Source organism: Selaginella moellendorffii, unplaced genomic scaffold (assembly GCF_000143415.4).
Source record: "Selaginella moellendorffii unplaced genomic scaffold, v1.0 SELMOscaffold_83, whole genome shotgun sequence".
NCBI classification, from domain to species: domain Eukaryota; kingdom Viridiplantae; phylum Streptophyta; class Lycopodiopsida; order Selaginellales; family Selaginellaceae; genus Selaginella; species Selaginella moellendorffii.
Window position 1 is genome coordinate 710,302 of NW_003314344.1, and position 23,418 is coordinate 733,719.

At 44.4% G+C, this 23,418-nt stretch overlaps 2 protein-coding genes across 2 annotated transcripts; one reads left to right on the top strand and one right to left on the bottom strand.

The window, feature by feature from the left end:
* Nucleotides 1-6,996: 6,996 nt before the first annotated feature.
* LOC9630761 lies at nucleotides 6,997-9,016 on the bottom strand. The gene is made up of 4 exons (XM_024661591.1): nucleotides 8,980-9,016; nucleotides 7,330-8,932; nucleotides 7,213-7,283; nucleotides 6,997-7,153 (listed from the first exon to the last, which is right to left on the bottom strand). The coding sequence occupies exons 2-4, from the start codon at nucleotides 8,512-8,514 to the stop codon at nucleotides 7,051-7,053; spliced, it is 1,359 nt and encodes a 452-aa protein (XP_024517359.1). The 5' UTR covers nucleotides 8,515-8,932; nucleotides 8,980-9,016; the 3' UTR covers nucleotides 6,997-7,050.
* Nucleotides 9,017-21,300: 12,284 nt separating this feature from the next.
* Nucleotides 21,301-23,048, top strand: LOC9630762 (cysteine-rich receptor-like protein kinase 19). Its single transcript, XM_024661528.1, has 4 exons — nucleotides 21,301-21,987; nucleotides 22,336-22,546; nucleotides 22,598-22,850; nucleotides 22,917-23,048. Exons 1-4 carry the CDS (start codon nucleotides 21,301-21,303, stop codon nucleotides 22,993-22,995), a joined length of 1,230 nt encoding a protein of 409 aa, XP_024517296.1. The 3' UTR covers nucleotides 22,996-23,048.
* The last annotated feature ends 370 nt before the right edge of the window (nucleotides 23,049-23,418 follow it).

The window sequence follows — 23,418 nt, forward strand, 5'->3', positions numbered from 1 at the left end:
ACCCATATTAATTGTATAATTGATTGTGAGAGGAATAATACTATTGAAATGAATGGGGTTATAAGCAAAAGGTGCCAATTAATCACGAGAGTTGTAGCATTAATTACTTGTTCTCCCTCTCATCTCCATGCTCTTTTCCCTTCAAAAGAGTTTCATTTTTTTGTGATAAGTGAGAGAGACTCAAGCTCGAAAAGGTTGGTTTGTGTGGGGCTTTTTCAATTATAAAATTAATATCTAAAGCATTGAATGATTGTCTCCTTGGAAAGAACACGTGAAATCTATGTTTATAGTGGATTTGTCCTATAAATATATCCAAGTACTATTAAAAAAATTGATTGTGACCATTGATCATGACTGTTAATTTTTAGGGTTTTACTGCTGGGGTTTGAGCGAGAAAAACGCTTAAATGCTTCAAAATGCTTCTCAATCAGGACGCTCAATGCTCTTCAAGACACTAGAAAAACACTCCTCAATCAAGGTATGCCTCTCTCTACTGCTTTTCCATCTCCCCATCTTTTGCTCCTAGCTTGCAAGTAACTTGTGCCTCACGGCTACTTCGCGCTGGAATGATCAGTTCGGCAGCGAACCAATCTTCCTAACACATCAGATTCTGGGTTTTTTTTTTTGTTTGTCGTTCTAGTGGCGTTGAGAAGATTGGTTCAATGACAAACCAATCTTCCCAGCACATCAGATTCTAGGTTTTTTTTTGTTTCTTGTCATTCCATTGGTGCTAAGAAGATTGGTTCGGTGATGAACTGATCTTCCTAGCACCAAAGGAACTTCTTCTTTTCTTTTCTTTTTTGTTCTCTTGGCGCTGAGAAAATTGGTTCAACAATGAATTTATCTTCCTAGTGCTAAGGGAACTACTTCTTTTTTCCTTTTTTTTTTTCTCTTGGCACTAAGACGATCAGTTTAGCAACAAACTAATCTTCCTAGCACCAAGGGAACTGCTTCTTTTCTTCTTTTTTCTGTTCCCTTGGCACTGAGAAGATCAATTTGGTGATGAACCAATCTTCCCAGCGCCAAGGGAACTACTTCTTTTCTTCTTTTTTTTTTGTTCCCTTGACGCTGAGAGGATCGGTTTAGTGACAAACCGATCTTCCTAGTGCCAAGGGAACTGCTTCGTGGTTTTTTTAATGTTTACTCAAGTTTATTTGTCATTTTCATGCAAATATATAAAACATGCCACAATAGAAGAAGCGTGCCAGTCAACCTCAATGGACTCGTTCTCTAGGAAAACAACTAGATTGTTGTGCTAGATTCACTAGGGACACCTCACAAGTTCAAAGCGCTGCTTCGGAGGAAGACCATGGTGGAAGCAATGGTGTCCAGATCCAAGTAATGGTTGATCCTGATCCAAGTATTAGCATGCAGGAGCCAAATGGTTCTATACAGTGTGGAAATGCAAAAGCTAGCTATAGCACAGGAGAAGTTACTAGTGGTAGTGCCATAGGTGGTGGGGTGGAACTTGGTGGTAGAAATGCACCTAGTTCTATAAGTGGTGGGGTAGATCTTGGTGGTGGAAATGGTAGACATGTTATTGCTCTTGAAGGTCACAGAAATGAGGTGGTAACTATGCTAGAGGCCGACATGATCTTGAATGAGTGAGTATGCAAGACTATTGTCCAAGCTCAAGAATAAACTATCAACAGGGTGTTAGGTGAAAGGAAAGGATCCCAACATCTTCAGATTCCACTTTGCCATCTTAAACAGAGTCACTAGATGTGCTCAGCCTATAACCTCAACATGGCTATTTATACCTCTTTCATAGAGGTTGGATTCATGCACACTACTGGATCATTTATTGTGTCATCATCATTCCTTGGAACAAATTGCATAAACATGGTTACTCACGAGATCGAGCAGATTTGGGATCAAATATGGCAGAGGAAATCTCAGGAGTTTGATAATTTGATGGCATGCCACAAGGAGACACAAGCCTTTGTAGGCCAAATGTTCTTCATTATTGATGGAAACCATCGGTGGCTAGCGTTTTGGAGGTGTATCCAAGAGAAGTTCTAGGACGATGACGAGTGACATATTTGTGTTTCAGTGACACTTGTGGAGCCACAGGATCAAAACCAAGTTGTGAGGCTCAACTTGGCATGTCATAAGATCAACATGTAAGAATCATTTACTAGTAACCTTTGTTCTCACCAACTATGTCATAGGCTTAATTAGTTTGCTTTCCAAGCACATACCTTGGTCCATGATATCAAGCACCTTCGATATGTTGGCATGCTTTCTCTCGAGGAAATCCAAATGCTGTATAGTCATGAGGTTAAGGAAGCAGTTCAAGCAGAGCTTGTAGCACGTAAAGGCCAAGAGTTGTTTACTTGGTATCAGGTGCCTATGGATTTTTTGGTTGCGTTCTGGGCAAAAGTATCTTTTTCTTGTATGAACTTGTATTTTCTACTCACAAGTTTTCCTTTTAGCCAATTGTCAAGGTGGAGCAAAACTCATATTTGAAAATTAAGCAAGTGATAGATGAGGTGCAAAAGAACCTTGAATTGCAACAAATTGAGCAGCATATTTTGAACTCGAAGAAATCAAAGGTGAAGAAGCTACTTGCAATTGCAGACATTTGACATGATAAAAATTGGCTAGATTGCATTGCAGAGATATACTCTTGTGGCAATAAGTTAATCCCTTTTATCTTTTTTATTCCACTTTGAAATCCTTGTCCTTGTAGGAAATGGTAAAGCACCTGAAGAATTAATCTATAACATCGCAAAAAGCAAACTCTCCTTCAATGAACAAACCTCTTGCTTGGAGCTCCTTAACACTTGGCATCATAACAATGATAATCAGTTGGAGAGCAAACTTGAGAATGTGATGAAATGCTTTATTTCGTTAAAGTGGGACTTTTCATTATCCCACTTATAGTGTGTGGCCACATGCCATTTTTATAACAACAATAAAAAATTGAAGTTTTAACTTTATAATTTATAAATTAAAAACTTTTCATATGATTTTGTGTTATAATATTGTGAAATATAAAAAAATAAATTAAAAAACTGATAGAAATATTAATAAATATTAATTAAGTACTAGGAAATGGCATGTGGACACATGCTAATTAATGTCCCACTTTACTGAATAAGTCCCACTTTAACGAAATAAAGCATTAAAGGAGAAGCTCTATATCACTCAAAGTATTGCGGCTGCTAAGGAGCTACTTCAAGTATGGGATACGAAGTTCCTTACTAGTGCCCGCACCGGCATAACACTTCCAAAATATGTCCGAGCTTCCCTTCAAGAGCTTGGGAATGGATGGCTTCCTGATGGCAACTCAAGCTCTATGGATTTCAAGAACCAGTCGGGCCAACCATTTTTCTCGCGCCACATGGCATATAGGTATATTGTAAGAAATTGACTTGTTTATTTAATCATGGCTCTTTTGTAGGTATTTAAATCATTGCTCAGGTACTCCAGTGTATATAGCAAGTGTTTTTCTCAAGCTCTTAATTTGTAGGAAGAAACTTGGTATGTATGAGCCAAAGTTCTATTGTCCCACTACGCAAGAGCAAGAACTTTGTCCATGGTACTTGGAGTTGTAGAGGTAAATGCCATTGTCACATTTTGAGCTTGATCTCTACCTCAAGTGTCATTCAGGTTTGATGAGTAAAATTTCCTAGTAGTAACTTATGTTTCTACTTTATTGTAGAGGCACTTTTGGAGGGAGTGGAGATGCCTCAAGACAGGGACGAGATTCATATTGAGCAGACCGAAGATGAAAAAATGGAAAACCTAGCTGAAAGCTCTCCTGCCCCATCTCATCCTATAGTAGTTGCTCATTCCCCAGATCCTACTGCTGCTGCTTGTCCAGCCATGACTGCTTGAAATGTACAAAGGCAGCTCCATAGTGAGGACGTCCAAGAGAGTAAGAACTTGATTTCCAATGTGCTTATTGTAATTTTGTTGTAGATGTCGAAGAAACCAACTAGCACTCTATACGCCGACGTACAAATGCATTCTTTCCATCCCTTGCTATAGAGGATGACCTCCAAGAGTTATCTTCATCAGCTTCACATAAACAGGTATGAAAAAAAACATGTATTAAATTTAATATTTCCCAGTTTTGAACACTATTCAGGTTTGCCCTCTTTCTCTTATGGGAAGTGTTAGCAACATGGTAATAGTTATTGGGGACTACTTTCAACTTTCCAACAATGTGAGACGAGAGTCTTCTATGTTCCATTGATGGATGCGAGGATTGGGAATGAACAATACTTTTGGCATCGACCTCGCATTCTTCGACCTGCCTGATGGGTTACCACCTTTACAAGGTGACACTCCATCGTAGAACATCCTTTGACTATACCATATTTCTCAAGCAATGGATGTGGCATCCAAAGTGTTGCAATATGAGGGCATTATGCTAGTTATTCTTCCCCATTCTTTATTTTGCGGAGGTCTTCTTGCAACGATTGCGGAAAATGATGACTCTAGATTGGTTGAGTTTGCATCAGGCTACCTATCTCAAACATCCCGGTTGAAACAAAAGGAGTAGGTGGCCGAATCCAAAAGGTTTGCATTTCCTTATTTTTCATATCTTAAATTGATTGCCTCTTTTCATTGTAGGTTTTAGCATGGAACTACCATGCTCTTTACTGCTACTCTTGCCGTCACAGTATTACACAAGCTGATGAGCGTGCAGGTTTGGCATTTCTAGGATATGATAGCTCAATAGATATCATCCCGAATGTCATCAATGAGGACCATCATATAGAGTTCTCTAGCTCTCAACATTGTTCACCAAAAGCCATGCAAATCCTCCTAGAGTTGTTTTGTCCTCCTAAAGGAATTGTGTTTGATGCTACAGTAGGTTTTGGTTCGATAGTGCTAGCGGCTAAAGAGATTGGCTGTGCAATTTTTGCACTAGAGAAGGAGAGTGCATTTGAAGGTGTTTTTGGGACATTTCATAACAGGTGATAATAAAGTATAAATTTCTCATTATAGTAATTCCATCATGGTTGTGTATATTAGGTAGATCAATAACATGGGCTATATTATGCAAAAACAATGGCACAAACTCATATATAACAAAAGCCCACAGTTAAAGAGCATAATACTATATGAACTCCTCCTTTTGTGGATGTAAATGCTTAGAAAGACTAAGTTTAGTTTTTTCTTTAGTCAAATTTTTTAGTGGTAATATAGAGTTTCTTCTTTGAGTTATGATATTTATTTCTTATTAGACTTATATTATTTATCTTTTTCTTGGACTGAAAATATGTCTTAAGTTTTGAATAGAATTGTTGGTTCATCCCGAACCTTGCATGTGTCCATTGAGTGCTGGAGTAGAAGGAAGTGGCTTCGACTTCTGTGGCCTCACCTAAAGATCCACCTAGGTGCCTTGAGTGAACAGGCTCACTTGGTTGGAATCAACTTTTGTATTTGGTGGACTATATTGATTTTCATTGACTTTCATTGATTTGAGCTCAACTCAAAAACTACCCATATTCAGATCAATAAAGTTTTATACATGAGAGTATGTGGTTGCTGCTCCATTATGAATTTTCCCTCTTGGCAATGGAAGAACAATAGAGTACTTGGTTCCTGCTCCGTCTTGTTTCACTTGGGAGACTGTGGAGGGAAGTGACGAAGCCCTAGACTCAGATCTAAATTTAAAATTATAATTATAAATTTAAAAATTCAAGAAATTAGATTTTGTTGCCAATGCAAAAAAAAAGGACATTGTTTTCTAAATCAACTTTGCTTAATACGAGATTCCAAGGAATCTCCTCACAGATTCTTCCAGAATCTTCCAAGGACCCTGATGCACACAACCCCTTGGCATTCTGTCACCGCGGACTCTCAGATCCTCTTCTTCTTGAGCTGCTTGCACCATGCACGTCACAATGCATGCTTGAGAGCATCAAATTGGACCAGCATCTTCTTCAACAGGTGCCGACTCTGTGGCTGTGTTGAAGGAGATCTAACCGCTTTTGAAGCCACAGCGAGTCATGAAGCTGAATTATTGCAGGTGGAGATGCACAATGAAATTGATGCCATTCACAAGAATGGTACCTATTCTCTTGTTCCTCTTCCTGCTGGGCGCCGCGCACCAGATCCACCAGCTACAAGACTCAGTTGGTTGCTAAGGGTTTCATGAAGGTGGCTGGCATCCACTACATAGACTTTTTCCCTGGTTGCTCACATGGCAAGTCTTTGCAGCCTCTTAGCCCTTGCAACACAGCATGACTGGGACATCCATCAGATGGATGTCGGCAGGGCCTTCTTGAATGGTAAGCTCGAGGATGAGATATACATGCGTCAGGCTGGAGGATTTTTGGAGCCAGGCAAGGAGTAACTGGTTTGCAAAGCCTTGTACGGCTTGAAACATTTGGTAGCAATTTGCTGTGGCAGCATTCCTTTGGAAACACAGTTGCAGATGTCACTCAGACTGGCGTCAACAAGCCATCACCATCATTATCTTTATGTTGATGACCTTCTCCTCATTCCACTGATTACATTTTGCAGATGAAGCGGCAGTTATCTAGCACCTTTGCAAGACTTACCAGTTGGCCGGTTTTTGGGACCACCAACACCTCCGCATTAGCCTGACTACATTCACAAACTTTTCTCACAAGCACAATATGCAAGATTTCAACTCTTCAGCGACCCCCATGGAGGTTGGTGCTGCAAGGATTACAACGACCAACCTTTCGATGCAACCTTGTTCTGAAGTTTGGTAGCCGGGTTAATATACCTTAAGCTTGCTCAGTCCACACTTTTCAAGATATTCTTTTGAGGGCTTTGAATGCAAAAAAGGGATGGTTGTTCTTTTCAACTTTGCCTGAGAAGCTAGCACGACTCCAGACCTTTGAAAGTGGCACTGATTCCACAGGGTGTTGAGGGTGATGCATCATGTCAGAAAGCTCCACATCAGGTTATGGAAACCATTCTGAAGATTCAAGAGCGGCAGTGAAAGACATTGAGAAGAGCTGCATCCCTTGGAGTGTACTTTGAAGTATCGTAAGACAAAGTACCTTCTGTAAGACCCACTTTCTAGTATTCAAAGTGTTTTTTTCGCCAGAGTTACTTCTACTCGTCGTCATAGGCTTCCTGGTCAAACAGCTCATCTTCTTCTCCCTCCAACAGTTCCATGTCGTACTCCGAGTCAGACTCCGCTGGCATCGAAGCCGTGCTAAGAAAAATGACCACCACTAGTCAGCAGAGTATCAAGCAATGTGAACTACAGCTTACATATCAGGCGATGAGGCACCATCGCGCTTGCGCTTCCGAACATGCTCCTCAGGCACATCCCTCATAGATTCCTAGCAGGAACAGTGCAGTTAGAGCGAAAGAAACCAGGCTTCTTACCATGATTGCCTTGTAGTTGCCGTCTATGCTGTCCACGTAGTCCCTCAGCATATGGATCTTCTGTAAATCATCGCCAAGTAGCTCAAACTTCACCTTGTACTGACACAAGTTCGGGGATGTCTTGAGGTCCACGAATGCACCTCTGACTTTACGTTTTCTCTTCCACGCCTGAGGCTTGAACGTTGTATAATTGGTCCCCGAGACGATGAAGAAAAGTCCCACAATGAAGATCCCGTTGCTGCTCAAATGCTTCAACAGTAGCTCCACGGGATGCCACACGACTGGATATTTCTCTGAAACAGTCGCCTGGAGGAGGTACGCCCGTTTGGTCTTGAAGTTTATGTAGAGGCTGTCGATGGCAGCCTCCGTCTTCGTCCTGGGCCAAAAATAAGCAGCTGTATAGCCTTTTTTGAGGCAGTTCTGAATCTTCTTCTGCAGGTCCGCAAAGTCGTGATAAAAGATGATATGCAGGTCATCCACTCCATCTGCCAGCAACAGGTCGTTCGCAGCGTTGTTCGACACATGTCTGTGCTTCTGGCCACGCTTCGGTAGATCGCATATTCGTTCACAGCTGACGAAGTACTTCGGAAAGGTCATGTGCATGAGTAGTTCCATCAAAGTACCCCGGAAATCTGCCAGGCCGCCGACTCCCCTTAGACTGCTGTACTGCTTGATCATCTCTGACCAGTGTTCTTTCTCAAGCCGGAACAGCAACTGCTCCTTCACGAAGTTTGAAGCAATCTTCGTGCAGCCTTCAGATGAGTCGCCTCCCCTGTCTAAATGAAGGAGCTCGTGGGAAAACGTACTCTCCAGATCATGGTTTCCTATCAGGGAGAAGAGCGACAGTAAGTTTTCTGTCTTCAGGAGATTACTCTTCATGGCCTGCTGGACGCACTTGAACTTCTTTGGTGTCTGGAACACGAGCCTCGGAATAGGACCGGCAACGTCGATGTGCTTTTGAACTGTTCTCCATTCCAGCTTACTACTGTATGCAACACTCCAGCACTCCATGAGCTCTTCTTTGCTCCATAGCCGAGCATAAAAAGCGTCAGAGCCTCCACAAACCTTGCTGAACTCTTTGTATACCTTCACGTCAGGACTTGAGATCAGCAGGGTCTGGGCATCGATGGAGTCCGAGTTCGGAATCCTACTCCCGTCGTGGATGTACATTGTAGAGGAGTCCATAAAGTACTCGCTCGCCCCATGGAGATCGAGAACAGAGTCGAACTTGCCGTCACGAAACAGGAAGTACACTCCCGCAGCTAGCTTCTCCTTGTAGTAGACTGCTGTGCGCTTGCCCACCACAGCAAAAAGGAACAGAAGCTGGAGACCCGTCACCGATTTGCCGATGGATTCCCGATGTACAGCCTCTGAGTCACGTCTCCTTCCTTTTCATCGTCCAGCACGCTCTCGTAAAGCTCCAGACACTCCTGGCGAACATAGAGGCAGCGGCTCTGGGGCACGTCCCTGATGTTGCGGCCGAGTTTGATCATGAACAAGGAGCCCACAATGTCGTCTTTCTTCGGGTCGAGCGTCACAAACCCATCGCCGCCCAAGGTCTGAAATTCGGAGAGGTGGAAATTGACGAAGTAGTTGTGGCGGCCTGCGAAATCTAAATCAAGCACACGCATTTCGAAGATCAAGACTTACCGAGCTCCATTCCGCAGGCGATTAACTAAAACCCTAGGCTAGGGCAGAACTTTTAAGAATATTCTACTAAATTGGGCATTTTTGTTTGTAATTTGTAGAAAATAGAGGGGTGTTTTTGTAATTAACAACCTGAATAATTAAGAATATAGGGGTAAGCTTTTGTAACTTTCCCAAACAGAAATTCAAATCCACTTTCTCATAAATTTCTTGGACTGAAGAAAAATGAAATTAAAAGAAAGAGAAGATGCTTGTTGTCATTATGATCTGGAAGAAACAAAAACTAAGGAGAATTCAATGAAATCAGTCATTTCCTGATTTGCCAAAATAAGAATAAAACCATATATATATTATGCCTTTGTGAGGATCATCAAATAGATGACGCCTAGGAAAAAAGGACATCCTGGTTAAAATGAGGATATCTTACAATGTTAGTAATCTGTTTATTTATACTATTTAAGAATACTATGTGCCCAAATCAGGAACACAGTTGAAATACATTGGTACATCATAATGAGTGTGTGTTCCTTGCATATGCTAAAAGAAACCACATGTATGTGTTGTCTAAGTGGTATGCATTTTCAGTTTGTGTAAATTTCTACTATGTGGTGTTAACTTGACTACCATGCCCTGTTTTTAAATAGTGTTTCACTATGTTGTAAGTATGTTGTTTCACTATTCTTTATTTCTGAGTAGTGTTTTAATATGTTGTTTCAACATGTCCCATTTCTAGTATGTTGAGTATTCTTTAACTATATCATTCTGTTTCTGAGTAGTGGTTTTATTATATCCTTTTACCATGCTCTTGCCATCTGGCAAAAAGAATGAGATCTTATTCTTTACATACACATATATATATATATATATATATATATATATATATATATATATATATATATATATATATATATATATATATATATATATATATATATATATATATATATATATATATATATATATATATATATATATATATATATATATATATATATATATATATATATATATATATATATATATATATATATATATATATATATATATATATATATATATATATATATATATATATATCTATATATATTGAAGCTCCCGCATTTGACATAAAAATCCATGGCTAAAAACTAATCAAAGTGTGAAGTTTTTCTGCTTCCTTGACCTTGCTACACCTGTTTAGGAGCAGTGAGAAGTGCTTCATCTGTTTAAAAGAAATCCATTCATTTTGAATTTTATTAAAATTTTGAAATGAATGAAATGTTGAATAAAGTGCTCTTGCAATTCTGTTTAATTTTCAATCCTCTTTAAGATGATATATACAAAACCGAGTAAGAAGTAAGAAGTATAAGTAAGAATCATTACAGTCACCAGAGCCAAAGGCCAACAACAAGTCTACCAACTCTTTAGGAGGCAGTTTGCATTTTGAGGTTCATGCCCTCTTAATCGGCTTGTTCTCCCTCAGCAAACAATGGATGTATGGATGCTTGAAAGAGTGCTCACGAAAGATAAAAGAAAAAATGACGATTCATTATAGTAGCCGCGACCTTTTTGGATATTCGTTATCCATGAAGAAATAAGGTCTCCAAAATAGAAAATGAATCTGCAACAGGATTGAAAATCCTCCGAGCCATAGAATCACATAGATTGGGTTTAAGGAATGTTCAAATCATGATCAAATTCTCAATGAAATTGCAGCAGGAGGACAATCCGCTTTCATGGGTGGGGACACGTTTGATCAAGCAAGAGTACTTGCTGAGGCTGTTGATCTGCTCCTGCCTAGATTGTTCATTGATTGCAGCAGCAGTAGAGCGATGATGAGCTTCCATGTCAAAACCCCTGCCTTGAAATGAAAATCAGAAAAATATGGAAGAAAACCCTAGCTCCCTAGCTCCTAGATGTTGCCAGCTTGAGGGAATTTCAGTGTTGCATTTCGTTTCAGAGAAAGCTTATTTGCCAAATTTCGGGTTATGTGGTGACTTAAAGCAACACGGAGCAAGAAGGAGCGGCTAGTGGACCATCAGGTTTGAGCTCAATCGCTCGCGCATCATTCTTGCCCGTGAATCGCCTTGCTCGTTCAAGCTTCCCCTTTCAATTTGAAGATCTGCAACTCAAGAATCCTCCTTGCGACCTCCCGATGTGTTCATCAGGCCGCAGTAACACAGTTGCCTCAGGGAATAGTTCCTACAGGCAATAGTTCCTCCTCCACAGACGGATGAGGAACTCAGCAAAACATCTGGCTTGACCAAGGTCACAGGAATTGAAATCAACAGTGGTTGAAATGAAATCCGGATTAAAGAACGGTATGGTAAAGCAAAGCAAGCAGAAGCAGAGTCTGTGTCTGTTGATCTTCAGTCTCCAAGGAACCGGAGAGGTAGAATGCAAACTCGGCCGTGTGGCTTCGAGATTCCCTCGTTGAGCTCGGGAAGAAGTCGAACAAAGCTGGAAAGCAGGACTCTGATGAATCAAAACCTGGAAGCTCAAAACCGAAACAGACATGCAAGGGACGAGACACCAAAGCTCAAAGACCTGTGAACCAGCTTAAGGTGGAAAGTGAATCAGAAAATGGAATCTCTCCCCGTCAGACACAAAAAGTTCAATGTTTGCTATCGACAAACAGAGTTTAAAGAGCAAGATGGTTAGGTAGGGGGGAGGCACCGCCCACATAACATACATAAGGTAGAAGTAACACATAACTTATGTACGTGGAGGAACCAACGCACCAACCACATAATTAAGAATTATGTATGTGGTAAGGGGGACACACATAACATACATAAAAACTATATGGTTTTTTTATGTATGTAGTGTGGAGGACGCACCAAAACAACATAAGTTTTATGTATGTGAACTAACCATGTAATTAAATATCAAATTTTTTAAATTTAAAAATTAATCTAAAACAAATACACGCGTCTAATTTTGATTTAAATCAAACACACAAGCTCAGTAAGAACAGTCCGCACTACACTTCCACCCACTGTAGAGTCAAAGTTCTCCTCAAGAGTTGGTTCTGTATCACCGTAGTCAACATGCGTACGCTCTGCTTTTCGTCTTGCAATTTCTTGCTCTAGCTCCCATAGTTCAGCTTCCAGATCTGCATCCTTGACATCGATGAGCAGATTGTGCAAGATACAATAGCTCTTTCAAACATTTGGCAAGTCATCCAAATCCATCCTCTACTTTTGATCCAAACACTTGAACTTCTACTTCAGCAACCCAAACATCTGTTCCACGATGACTCGTGCCTTATGATGTTACTTGTTGAACTCGGCTTGCAAAACATTCAAGCATGAATCTGAAAGTAAGTACAATGTTAATGGGTGAAGACATATTTGAATCAAGAAATCAAATACCTGTATACAAGCCCTAACTAAACAACCACATTTCCCTCCCAATTTCCCTCCATTTTTCATAAACTGTCATTTCTCCTCGTAAACTGTGTTATGTGAAAACACATAAGTTAAGGGGTGCACCTGTTACGGATATGTGCCTCGAATGCCCGGCTGCATACGGGTGACAGCAATAGCCGTGCACAACTTCTCTGAAAGACATCTATTTAATTGTAGTATGATGACGTGGCAGGAGTGTACCATGTCAGACCCGTTCAGCTAGCTAGGAAGAATTAGCATGGAAGATACTATCCTGGTAGTACTAGAGAGGGCAGGAGGATCTTGCCCTCAAATTATAAGTATAGCTCCTGCTGATGTGTTAAGAGCATCCTACCACTCACTCCCAGAAAAAAATGTGAGAGCCCGTAACAGGGGGTGGGGGGGGTGTGTGTGTGTCTGTGTGTGTAGGAGGAGTTACAAATGGTATATAGAGGGTACCCTCTCTTTCAAAAAGGAGGAAGACCAATTCCTCTGAAAATCAGACGACGGGGAATTCTCCTCCTTGAGAAACTAAGGGAATGGAGAGTGGGAAATGGGAGTTAACCGAGGGTGATGCCCGGGATTCCTGCTCGTACTCTCCTCGCCCATAGGAGCAATAGACACAAGGCCAGGCGAGTTAGTGGAGATGACTCTAGCCGGAATAGAAGCAAAAGACAAGAAGCCAGACAATCCACAGGAGCGGCTCTGGCAGGCAAATACTTGGGTGCCTGACAAGCAACCAAGGAGTCGGTGTGGCTGGTGGCAAGGCCACACCGTGAATCTGGGCAAGCTGTGTGGGAACACTTGGATGCCTGGAGATGGCTCTGGCCATCAATCAGGGAAACATCCGGGCAATCAAACACGCTGAGGCTGAAGGCCCGATACGGACTTTGTCGAGTAAGGTTCCCACTTCGAACTCGCTCGGTGGGGAGTTAGCTCTGGCTACTCGTGGTTGGGAAGCACTAGGTCCTGAAGCCTCGGGTGGGGTGATTCCTCCGAGGCAGGTGGGTGATTCTGCCAAGGGCCAGTGCCGCAGTTAATACTGAGGTCGTAAGGTGGATCGTCCAATGATAAGCTGAGGCTCGATTGTTAAGAAGTGCATATCTTTGGCGGTCCCAAAGATGGCGCCCCCCCAGGACTTAGCCTCGAGATGGCTCGGGTGGGTCTGAGTACAGGGACCTGACTTAGTGAACTGTCGAGAGATGGCCTTGGGAGTCACCCAGGACTTAGCGGCTGGTTGTTACACGTGGTATCAGAGAGACAATTACGGGCAAGATGCAAATTCTGTGGGGAAAATTCATTTTTTCAAAATGGAGGTCGTGTCGAGACTGCAATTAAAAGACTGGTGCCTGGGTGTGGCGACTCCGAGGTTTGTATCAACCGTAGGTTACGCTTGTGGGACAAAGTGCCCCCACAAGTGGCTGGCTGGTTTAGGGGTCCTCCCTTGCTTGCATTGTTACATGTTTGGTGAGCCAATGAAAAACCGGCACCTTATGCATGTCCCGAGATGAAGTTTCTTGATTTTTCTTGAAATTTCTGAACACTTCTAACTATCCTTGCTCCTTTCAGAAATATTGAGTAACTAGGAGTAGCAAGCAAGGAGGAAGTAGAAGTTAACCGCCACAGGCCTTAGAGGCTAGAGGACACTAGCTTTTCAGGTAAAATATTTTCTCTCTCTCTCGCTCGGAACTAATTATGTGAAAAAAAGGAAATAGTTAAGAATCAAAGAACTCATTAACACAGGCACAGCAGGAGATGATCAGAGAAGCCATGGTGGGACTGGAGCAGCGAATGGAGGCCTGGTTTAACCAGCTGATAACGGAGCTCCAACCTGGAAACAAGGAGGTCTTCGAGTAACTCTGAAGGCAACTCCTAGGGCCCCAGTAACGACACGGCGTCTGGGGACACTCGAGACATGCCCAGCCTCGAGTTGGACAACAAGCTGGAGGTGCCCACCAAGAGGACAGAGGCATCCGCACCCGGAAATATTTGACTGCAAAATTGGGACGAACCTGGTTCTCCAGTTCCTGCGTGATGTTAAGCTGTGTGCGGACACTCAGAGCATCGAGGAGGGGGCCTTGCGCCGGCGGTTGCTAGTTGCTAAGACCTACATCCCCGAATGTTCGTACGTGGTTTCACATGATGGAAGACGACATCAGGGAGTGGAAAGATTTAGAATCCCTGATGCTGGCGAAGTGGGGACTCCTAAACGATCGGCTGCCCTTCCACAGCAGAGGTTCGGTGAAGGACTACACGGAGTCCTTCACCCTGAAACAACTCTTGGTGACTGATCTGAGCGACGGGGAGGCCATGCAGATTTATGAGAAGGGTTTGGACACTGACATCGCGAGGGCGGTATTTCAAGCTGGGAATAAACTCCTAACAACTCTTGCAGAGTTTCAGTCTTTGGCGATGCTGGTGATCACATGAAAGGGACCGAGCGGCGGCCCATCAAGGGCAGCAAAAACGGGGAGGGGGAAAAGAAGCCTAGCTGGGGCTATGGAAAACTGAAGAACAAAAGTCCGCATCAAAACATTCAAGTAATGGTGGAGGTTACCGAGTTAGAGGCAGGAAGTGTTACGGATATGTGTCTCGGATTTGTGAGTGGATAAGACATCCAGAAAATGGAGTGCAAGGCACACGGATGTGTGAGCATGGCAGGAATCTGGCAAGGCAACCCCGGGTTGCTACAAGCACTTAGGACGCTGACGTGGCAGGACTCGTAAGGAGCCAGTGATGTGGCAGGAATCGCAAGAGATGCTGATGTGGCGGTGGCTTTCTGCCGGAAATCGCAACTTGTGCTGACGTGTCAGGAGCGGACGGGGACGAAATCGGAGACGAAAAGTCCAAGGGTTGCCTCGCAATTTCGGAAAAGTCCCGCTGACGTGTCAGGAGTACTTTCAAAGCTCGGCATCCCCCATGCCTGTTCAAGGCAACAGACTTTAAACACACCACAAAAAGTCACCTTGGTGCAGTAGTAAAACCGGCCAGCAGGGTGCAACCATCCGGAATTGTAATGTCCTCCGATGCTCTTAGCCACTTGAAGGTGTGGTAAATTAGAGCGGATCCTGAAAAACTTGGCCTCTCTGAGAAATTGCCACATTGCATAGGAGAACTGGAGCCATAACCACACTGAAGCCATTGATCCAGGAAACTTGTACATTAAACTTTCCTGGAGATTACCGTTGGAAAGTCTGCGCATGTTTGAGGAAGCCACGGAAGACTACATAGCTGTTCTTCAGAGTCAACCAGATGATCCCGCTGCATGGAATAATCTTGGAAATGTTCAGGTGTTCTTTGTTTTGAATTTCTTCATTGAGTTCAAGTTCACGTGATAGTGCCGGGCATGCTGAGGAAATCAGCTCCGGAAATAAAACCTCTGTAGGAGCGAAAGACTGGCGGAGCCGGGCAAGTCATGAGGAGTGACTCCGGCTGAGATAATTAGAGCTCCATAGGAGCGAAAGACTGGGAGTCAGGCAAGCCATGAGAAGTGGCTTTGGCAAGTGAATGCTTGGTCGACAAGAGGCGGCCAAGGTGTCGGCGTAGCTGTTGGCAAAGCTACGCCGTGAATCTGGGCGGAACTCTTGGTTCTCGACTGTTGGCTCTAGCCATCAGGCAGATATAGCAACTAAGTGGTCAGATGCGCTGAGACTGGACGCCTGATACAAACCTTGTCGGGTAAGGTTCCTACTTTGAACTCGCTCGGTGGGGAGTTAATTCTGGTTGCTCATGGTTGGGAGGTGCTGGAGCCTAAGGCCTTTGGTGGATTCCTCCAAGACAGGTGGGTGATTTCCGCCAAAGGCCAGCACCGCAGTTAAACTGAGCTCGTAAGTTGGATCTCGTCCCAAGTATCCGAAGTTCAGGGAGTGCCTAATTTCAGCTGACTGAATGAGGCGCCCATGGGCGACACCCCTTGGACCTGAACTTGGGATGGCGAAACTATGCTCGGGTACAGACACCTGACTTAGGACTTAGGCCTTGGGTGCACAAGGCTGGGGATTTACATGGATCGTCCAAAGGGAAGCTGGAGCTCGGATTCGCAACAGCCGTAATAAGGGTTACCAGATCTGGCACACGAGACACAGCTGGTATTAATGGGCCTCGTGGTGTCGGAGATGGTGCCCGCGATGCATCTGGTATCCAAGAAGGATACCCGTGTCACACGTAGTATCAGAGATAAGTTGGCGGCCCAATTTCCATGATACGTAGTATCGAAGACAAGGAATTTTTTTTTTCTTTAGTTCTTTTGAGCTGGGAAATGGGGCCCCAACTCAAAAAATTATGTGCTGTGTGTTGCGGCTGTGAGCTATATGGAAATCCAGGTTCCTTGCTGGCTGCAAGAAGTTGTAAGCTGAGCGGTGGGAATACTTATCTGTGGAGTGAGTTTTCAAAGAGTTTTTCTTCCAGAATAGCTGGAGAACTAGTTGCTGAAATCTGTGTCAGAGTAAGAACTAGTACTACCATAGGGAGAGCTCGGAGATCCAAAGAGAAGGCACGTAAAGGCACTGGGAGAACCAGATGACCCTAAGTGTCTGAGCTCCACAATGCACAAATTGTGGAAGTGTGAAAATGCAGGCATAATCGGTAAGGCTCGAAAAGTGTGGGTGGAGTGCAACCACCCCATGTTTGGTAAGAACTTGTCTCTATGGATGGCGTGGATATTAAGTTGTCCGAGTTCTTCAAATAACAAGGACCAGTGATTTGTGAGGGTAAGTAACTAGCCGTACGCTAGTGAAAATGTAACTCACTGGGGCAGCTGGGTGGTTTTCACCGGAGAGTGTATAGTCACTTGGAGAGGGCCAAGTGAAAAAGTAATTGGACTTAACAGAAATAGCGGGGACGAAGTTCTCCTCTGCTTGGTTAGGAAATTACTAGCTGCCTGTAGGAGTGACCTTGGAGAGTGAAAAGTACCAAAGACAAGAGTGCTTCTTGAATGGGAGGTCTTGGACCTCCTAGGCAAGTTGTGAATGGCTGATGGGAACAGCACTTGCAAAGACATGTGAGAGCATGTTGAACCGGAGAAGCAAAGTAAGGACCATGAAGAGGAGCTCAAGTTGTGAGCGTGCCTCTTGAGTCCCTGAAAGATTAAGTTTGTGGGTGACACACTTGGCGGAAGCCTTGTGGTCACCACCAGAGCTGGTTATGTTTCGGGTAGCAGTTACTGCATGGGGTAAGATTTCCCCACTCGCAGGACAGCGAGGTGGAACTGGCTGATCTCGGAAGTCTACAACCATAAGATATGTGGAGACATCTGCTGAGCAAAGGGGTTATCAGAGCTCAAGGCAGTACTTGGATAATTTACCAGAGATAGAGTGGCTGGAGCAGGGGTTATGTATCCCGCTCGCCGTGGTTATCGTAGGCTTGGGTGTCTGTAAAGAGCTGGACAGACCGGAATTGAGCGACAAGATGAGGTTATATGAGTGCAGATGACTGAGTTGATACTTGGTGGGAAACGGGATTATGGTCATGGACATGGTGGCATAGAGTGGCTAGAGGCCTTAGGGTGGCGACCCTATGAGCCGAGTTACCTGAATGACTTTCCCTTAGTACTGGTAAGCATGGTAATTCCAAGTTACCGTTCTGATCTGCTGGGATCAGAGGGCTAAGTTAGATAGAGGGAGCAAGTGATAGCTTGTATTTGATAGCTCCATCGGACGCTTGGTGTCGATCAGTGGATGGACCCAAGTGAGGATGAGGTTAGTGCTTGAGTAAGAGGGCTGGACGTGAAAAAGGTTGGATAAGGATTATCCGCTTGTCCAGCCGAGTGTTGTGATGATGGCCGTGGACTGGGTGAATCCAGCAGTGAGGCTAGATCATCTGAACTTGCGATTTCTGGCAAAAAGCCGCCAGCTGCCGCTAGTCCTGATGACAATGATGAATTTAACCAAACGGAGTTTGACCCAATTTAGGGTTCAGTGACTCCTGCCACATGGGGGAGACTTGTGCAGCCTGCGGACCAAGCAAGTAAATAATAAAGACGCTGGTCAAGTAAAGGCAGCTGGGGGGATGGGGAATTAGTAGGGAACTGCCATAGGTTTGCACACGGATGTGCAATTATAGGGGAACGTGGTGTGTGTTACGTATGTGTGCCATGTATGTTTGACTGGATTAGGTGGCAGCAGTAGCCCTAACATCACCTCAAACTCCCTGGACTCCTGCCATTTGGTGGTGGGAGTCCCAAGAGTTCTCGGACTCCCGGGAAGCTGGGGAGTCCAAGGAGTTCTCGGACTCTAGGATAACACCACGAAGTGGAACTTAAACCTTTTTTTGCCACGTGTTATATGCCACGTGTCCAAAGGACAGTGGTGAGGAACCCGAGTTTCAGGCCACTGAACGAAGGAACAGTGCTAAACTCCCAAGTATGGAGCCAAAGAGTGATGGAACCGAACCACGGAGCAACTCCCAAGCATATACCCTAAGGAGTGAAGGAATAGGGGCACAGAGCAACTTGGAATAGTCCTAGAGTATCTAACATCCCAATGCTAGGACCAGCATGCAAAATGAAGCCAAATGGAGTTTGGCGTTATTTCAGCATACTTGTGGCCTAACGTGAGGATATAGGTATTCCACCAGCTAACATGGAATGGAACTTAGGCTTAGACCCAAGCTGAATGCAGAACAAGGACAGGCACGCAAACGGGAGCTAGACTATACCTCAGGCTGGTTGGCCATGCCCAACCTACCCACTATCCCTACTATACATTTGAAACCCCCCAGAATCCCCCCTCCTCCCCCCGCCCCCTTGAGGAACACAGGCTTTGGGCTTTCACCCCAAGCCTCCTTTAGTATTAGGAGTTAGTCTCTAGGATAAGCTTGAAATTTATTAAATATAGAATGGCGCTAGAATGTGAATTTGGACATGGGACGAACACCATTGTGTTCAGGCCAATCTCTACATTTCGTAGATATGCCAAATGAGCAGATCTAGACACTTTCCATAAATAGCATTTGGGACTGAAATGAAACTAACACAAAGGGCATGATAGCGAGGGTGTTTGGCAAACACGGTAGCGATATTAAGGGACTAATCTCAATATGCGAGGGTTCTTGTTAAGCCAGTGCAAGATAGAGCAAAAGAGAACTAAAAAGCCAAGCCAAATATGCTTGGCTAAAGAAATTCCGTCTTTATGCTCATCCGGCCAAGTACAGATGCATACTAACACTTGCATAAGAGAGACTGATAAAGGGTCCAGCAATACCGACCTCCTGCCGTCGTGGCAGTAATGTAGAGTGTCCGTAAGGACTGGTCGACAGGTAATTTTCGATACTCGAAATCACATTCGCGAGTGAAGTGATTGCTATCAAAGTATAAATAGTCCTTTGGATTGCTACATATAAATTGTTGGTACTTGTTCTTGTGATCTGGGTTACATCAGCTGCCACATCAGGAAGTTTGAAAAATGTGAACCTAAAAAAAAAAAGTGGGTTTTATAGAGGCAATGAGCACTATGTCTCCTGACACATGGCACACTCTTGCCAAGTTTCTGTGCAATGTGACATTTTCATACATGTCAGCAACTTTGATGTGCATCTATGTCAGCAACACGTCACTGGTCCTGGTCAGCAGTTGTGATGTGCATCCATGTCAGCAAATATGATGTCCACATCAGCGACAGTCACTGGTGCTACCATGTCAACAAATGTACATCAGCAACACATCACTGGCCTTACCACACCAGCAAATTAGATGTGCATCATCTTCACCTGTTACACTCGGCTTCAAGAGGCAAGTATCCAAAACAAGTGTTCATTCAAAATAGTTATAAAGTAGTTGTACCTTGGTAACTGCACATTCAGAGAGACATGTGGTCGAACCACATTGTGATGTCAAGTGCATACCAAGAAAAGCCTCTTTCTTGAGAAACTAGGAGCCTTTTACTAGCCTGACAAGATTCCGGAGGTGGTTTGCATCCTATCTTTTAGCGTTGAGACAGATGAGATGGTCGGTGAGGAAGAAACTCCTCGGTTGTCCTTGACTACCTGATACAATACACTCCTTGTGGCCTCACGTACCTTCACGAAATTCGCATCGTTCATCAGGACATAAAGCCCAACAACATTCTGATATTCGAAGCCAAGATATCAGACTTTGGGCTTGCAAGGCTGCATTGGAGAGGACGAAGTGACGGAGATCATCACCACAAAAGTCCCAGGAACCTCGGAAGAAAGAATAGGGTGACGCTACCTGGACCCGAGCAATATCTTCTGGAATGGGTATGTGAATTCCTCCGAAAGTTCTCAAGCCAACTCTTTCTCTTTCCAGAGGCTTGGCAACTCCATTCCGATGGACTGCTCGCAAATCTTCTATAGACCCCAAGCTCATAAGATCCAGCAGCAACGAGGAAGAGAAAATGCTGGTCCAGGCAATCCACATCGCTCTCATGTGTACTCAAGCTTCCCCCAAGTACAGGCCTTTGATGTCTCATGTAGTAGTAATGCTCTCCGGCCATTCCAACGTCAATGTCCCACTCTCCACCACTTTCGACGTCTGGGCATTGAATTCCACTCACAGGGAGGGACGTACTCATTAAACTCCGATCCCAAGAACAGGAGGCAATTTTCGGGGGGATACGACCCGAATATTCTGGATCTCAAATTCAAATAAGCCAGCGAATAGCTTTTGATCCGTACGACTCTGAGCTGCACGAGATCAACGTGGGCCTCCCAAAATGTCGGACCAGTGTTTATTTTGTACTGCTAAACTGGCTGCTAAAAATGCCAGTTTAATCGCTCTAGCATCCTTGGAGCTAGCTTCTTAGCTTAGCGGCCATCCATTTATAAGAAGAGGAGCTTGATTCTTTCCTACTTCTCGGCAAACAATGGCGAATCATCCTCTCCCTCTTGTTCTTGTGGCCTCCATCTTCATCGCTGCTTTCGCCCTCGCTTCCAATCCACCACAGATCTAGATATTGCCAGGCCTTCGTGCTCTGACGCCTACAAAATTACTAGCGCCCAAATGGGAAGAAATCTCCTCACGGTGCTCGCCACACTCCAAGATCAAGGGCCTGCAGCTGGAGGATATAAATCCACGAGCTCCGGCAGTATGAGCGACACCGTCTACGGTTTCATCCAATGCCGCGGCGACATCTCTGCCCAGGAATGCTCCTCGTGCGCGCGATTGGCCGTCCAGATCCTCAATTCCACCGTGAGAAACTCCACCAAAGGAGGAAGGATCCACCCCGGCAATTGTTTCCTGCGCTACGAGGACCACTTCTTCTCCTCCATTCTCGACAAGGACACCAACCAAGGCAATTGCTCAACATCGATCCCTTCCTCTTCCTTGGCCATTTTCCAATCCAATTCTAGGACCGCACTAGAGTTTCTTAAAGCTAAGGTTCCTCGAAAGGCAAGGAAATTCGTGGCGGCAGTGGCGGGGATTGGATCGGCGGTGCCTGCGTACGCTCTCGGTCAGTGCATTCCGGATTTAAGCGCTGCCGATTGTGCCTCTTGCCTCGCCGCCGCGGAGAATGCGATTGCCAGCACTTGCCGCGGCGGCGGCGGAGGGGTTTGCTACTATTCTAGCTGCACGCTCTTCTTCCAGAGATCGAAATTCTTCCAGGGCATTCCCGAAAATGCCACTGTCCTAGGAAATGGGACTCTCCCATCCAATTCCAAAGTTATGGATCATGTTATGTTATCTTTTGTACGTTTTTTCTACAGCGAAGAAAACTTTGCTACTGGCAATTGGGATTCCAATCGCTGGTGTGTTGGCATTGCTTCTCCTGGTGATCGGATTTTTTATATCCAAAAGAAGCAAAAACGTTTCAAAACCTCCTGGTATGTCGACTATATGCTTTGTTCGCCACCTTTTGTATGGTTTTTGTCAGAGGAATTGGATGAACTCCAAGTCACATTGCATCGAGGCCCTGTCACTTTCTCGTACGATTTGCTGAGACGTGCTACTGAGGGTTTCAGTGACGACCACAAGCTTGGAGAGGGTGGGTTATGGATTTGATCGATCAGTTAGTTGAAAGCTTTGGTTTTCCTACAGGGAACTTTTAGTGATGGGACCGAGATTGCTATCAAAAAGCTCTCGGTGGCCTCCAAGCAAGGGGAGCAGCAGTTTCTCAACGAAGTTAAAGTTATTGGCAGCGTACAGCACCGGAATCTCGTCAGGCTCTTAGGGTGCTGTGTCGAAGGCAGTGAAAGGCTCCTGGTTTACGAGTTTCTCAAGAACAACAGCCTTGAAAAGGCTTTGCTTGGTAAGTTGAGCATTTGGTAGTTCGTATCTAAACTTCCACCGCGTGGGCTAGATGATTTGATCAGTGCGGAAGAAACTCCTCGATTGGGATGGAATACCCGGTACAATATACTGCTTGGAACAGCTCGGGGCCTCACGTACCTTCACGAGGATTCACAAATTCGCATCGTTCATCGGGACATAAAGCCCAGCAACATTCTTCTGGACGAAACATTCGAAGCCAAGATATCAGACTTTGGGCTGGCAAGGCTGTATGGAGAGGACGAAGCGACTGAGATCATCACCACAAAAGTCGCAGGAACCTAGTAAGTAACCACCTCAGCGTTAGCGTTAAACTCGTGATCGCAGACTAAAATGAAGCTCCTTTCCAGTGGATACATGGCTCCAGAGTATGCCTTTCACGGGCACTTGAGCGAAAAGGCCGATGTTTTCAGCTTTGGAGTCGTCTAGCAGGGAGAAAGAACAAGGACGCGAGTCTACCGGAACCGGAGCAATATCTTCTGGAATGGGTATGTTAATGGCTCCTCTCTTTTTCTTTCTTCAAGAATCACAGGTTCTCAAGCGAACCCTTTCCGCAGGCTTGTCAACTCCACTCCGATAGACTGCTCCCAAATCTTCTACACCGCAAGCTTGTAAGCTCTAGCAATAACGAGCAAGCGAGAATGCTAGTCCAAGCAATCCACATCGCCCTCATGTGTACTCAAGCATCCCCGCAGGACAGGCCTTCCATGTCTCACGTCATAGCGATGCTCTCCGGCCATTCCAACGTTAATGTCCCGCTCTTTGCCACTTTCGACATCCGAGCTATGAACCCAAGGTTCTATTTGTCATCGTCAAACTCCGCCGCCAGCGATCCCAAGAACAAGAGACAAG

Excerpts from the sequence above, each read along its gene's own strand:
- LOC9630761 (XM_024661591.1), bottom strand. The coding sequence starts at position 8,514 with ATGGACTCCTCTACAATGTACATCCACGACGGGAGTAGGATTCCGAAC. Across the intron at positions 7,284-7,329 it reads GCAACTACAAGGCAATCATG|GAATCTATGAGGGATGTGCC; the intron begins GTAAGAAGCCTG and ends TGTTCCTGCTAG. Across the intron at positions 7,154-7,212 it reads GGTGCCTCATCGCCTGATAT|CACGGCTTCGATGCCAGCGG; the intron begins GTAAGCTGTAGT and ends CATTTTTCTTAG.
- LOC9630762 (XM_024661528.1), top strand. The coding sequence starts at position 21,301 with ATGGGAAGAAATCTCCTCACGGTGCTCGCCACACTCCAAGATCAAGGG. Across the intron at positions 21,988-22,335 it reads ATCATGTTATGTTATCTTTT|GGAACTTTTAGTGATGGGAC; the intron begins GTACGTTTTTTC and ends GTTTTCCTACAG. Across the intron at positions 22,851-22,916 it reads ACAAAAGTCGCAGGAACCTA|TGGATACATGGCTCCAGAGT; the intron begins GTAAGTAACCAC and ends GCTCCTTTCCAG.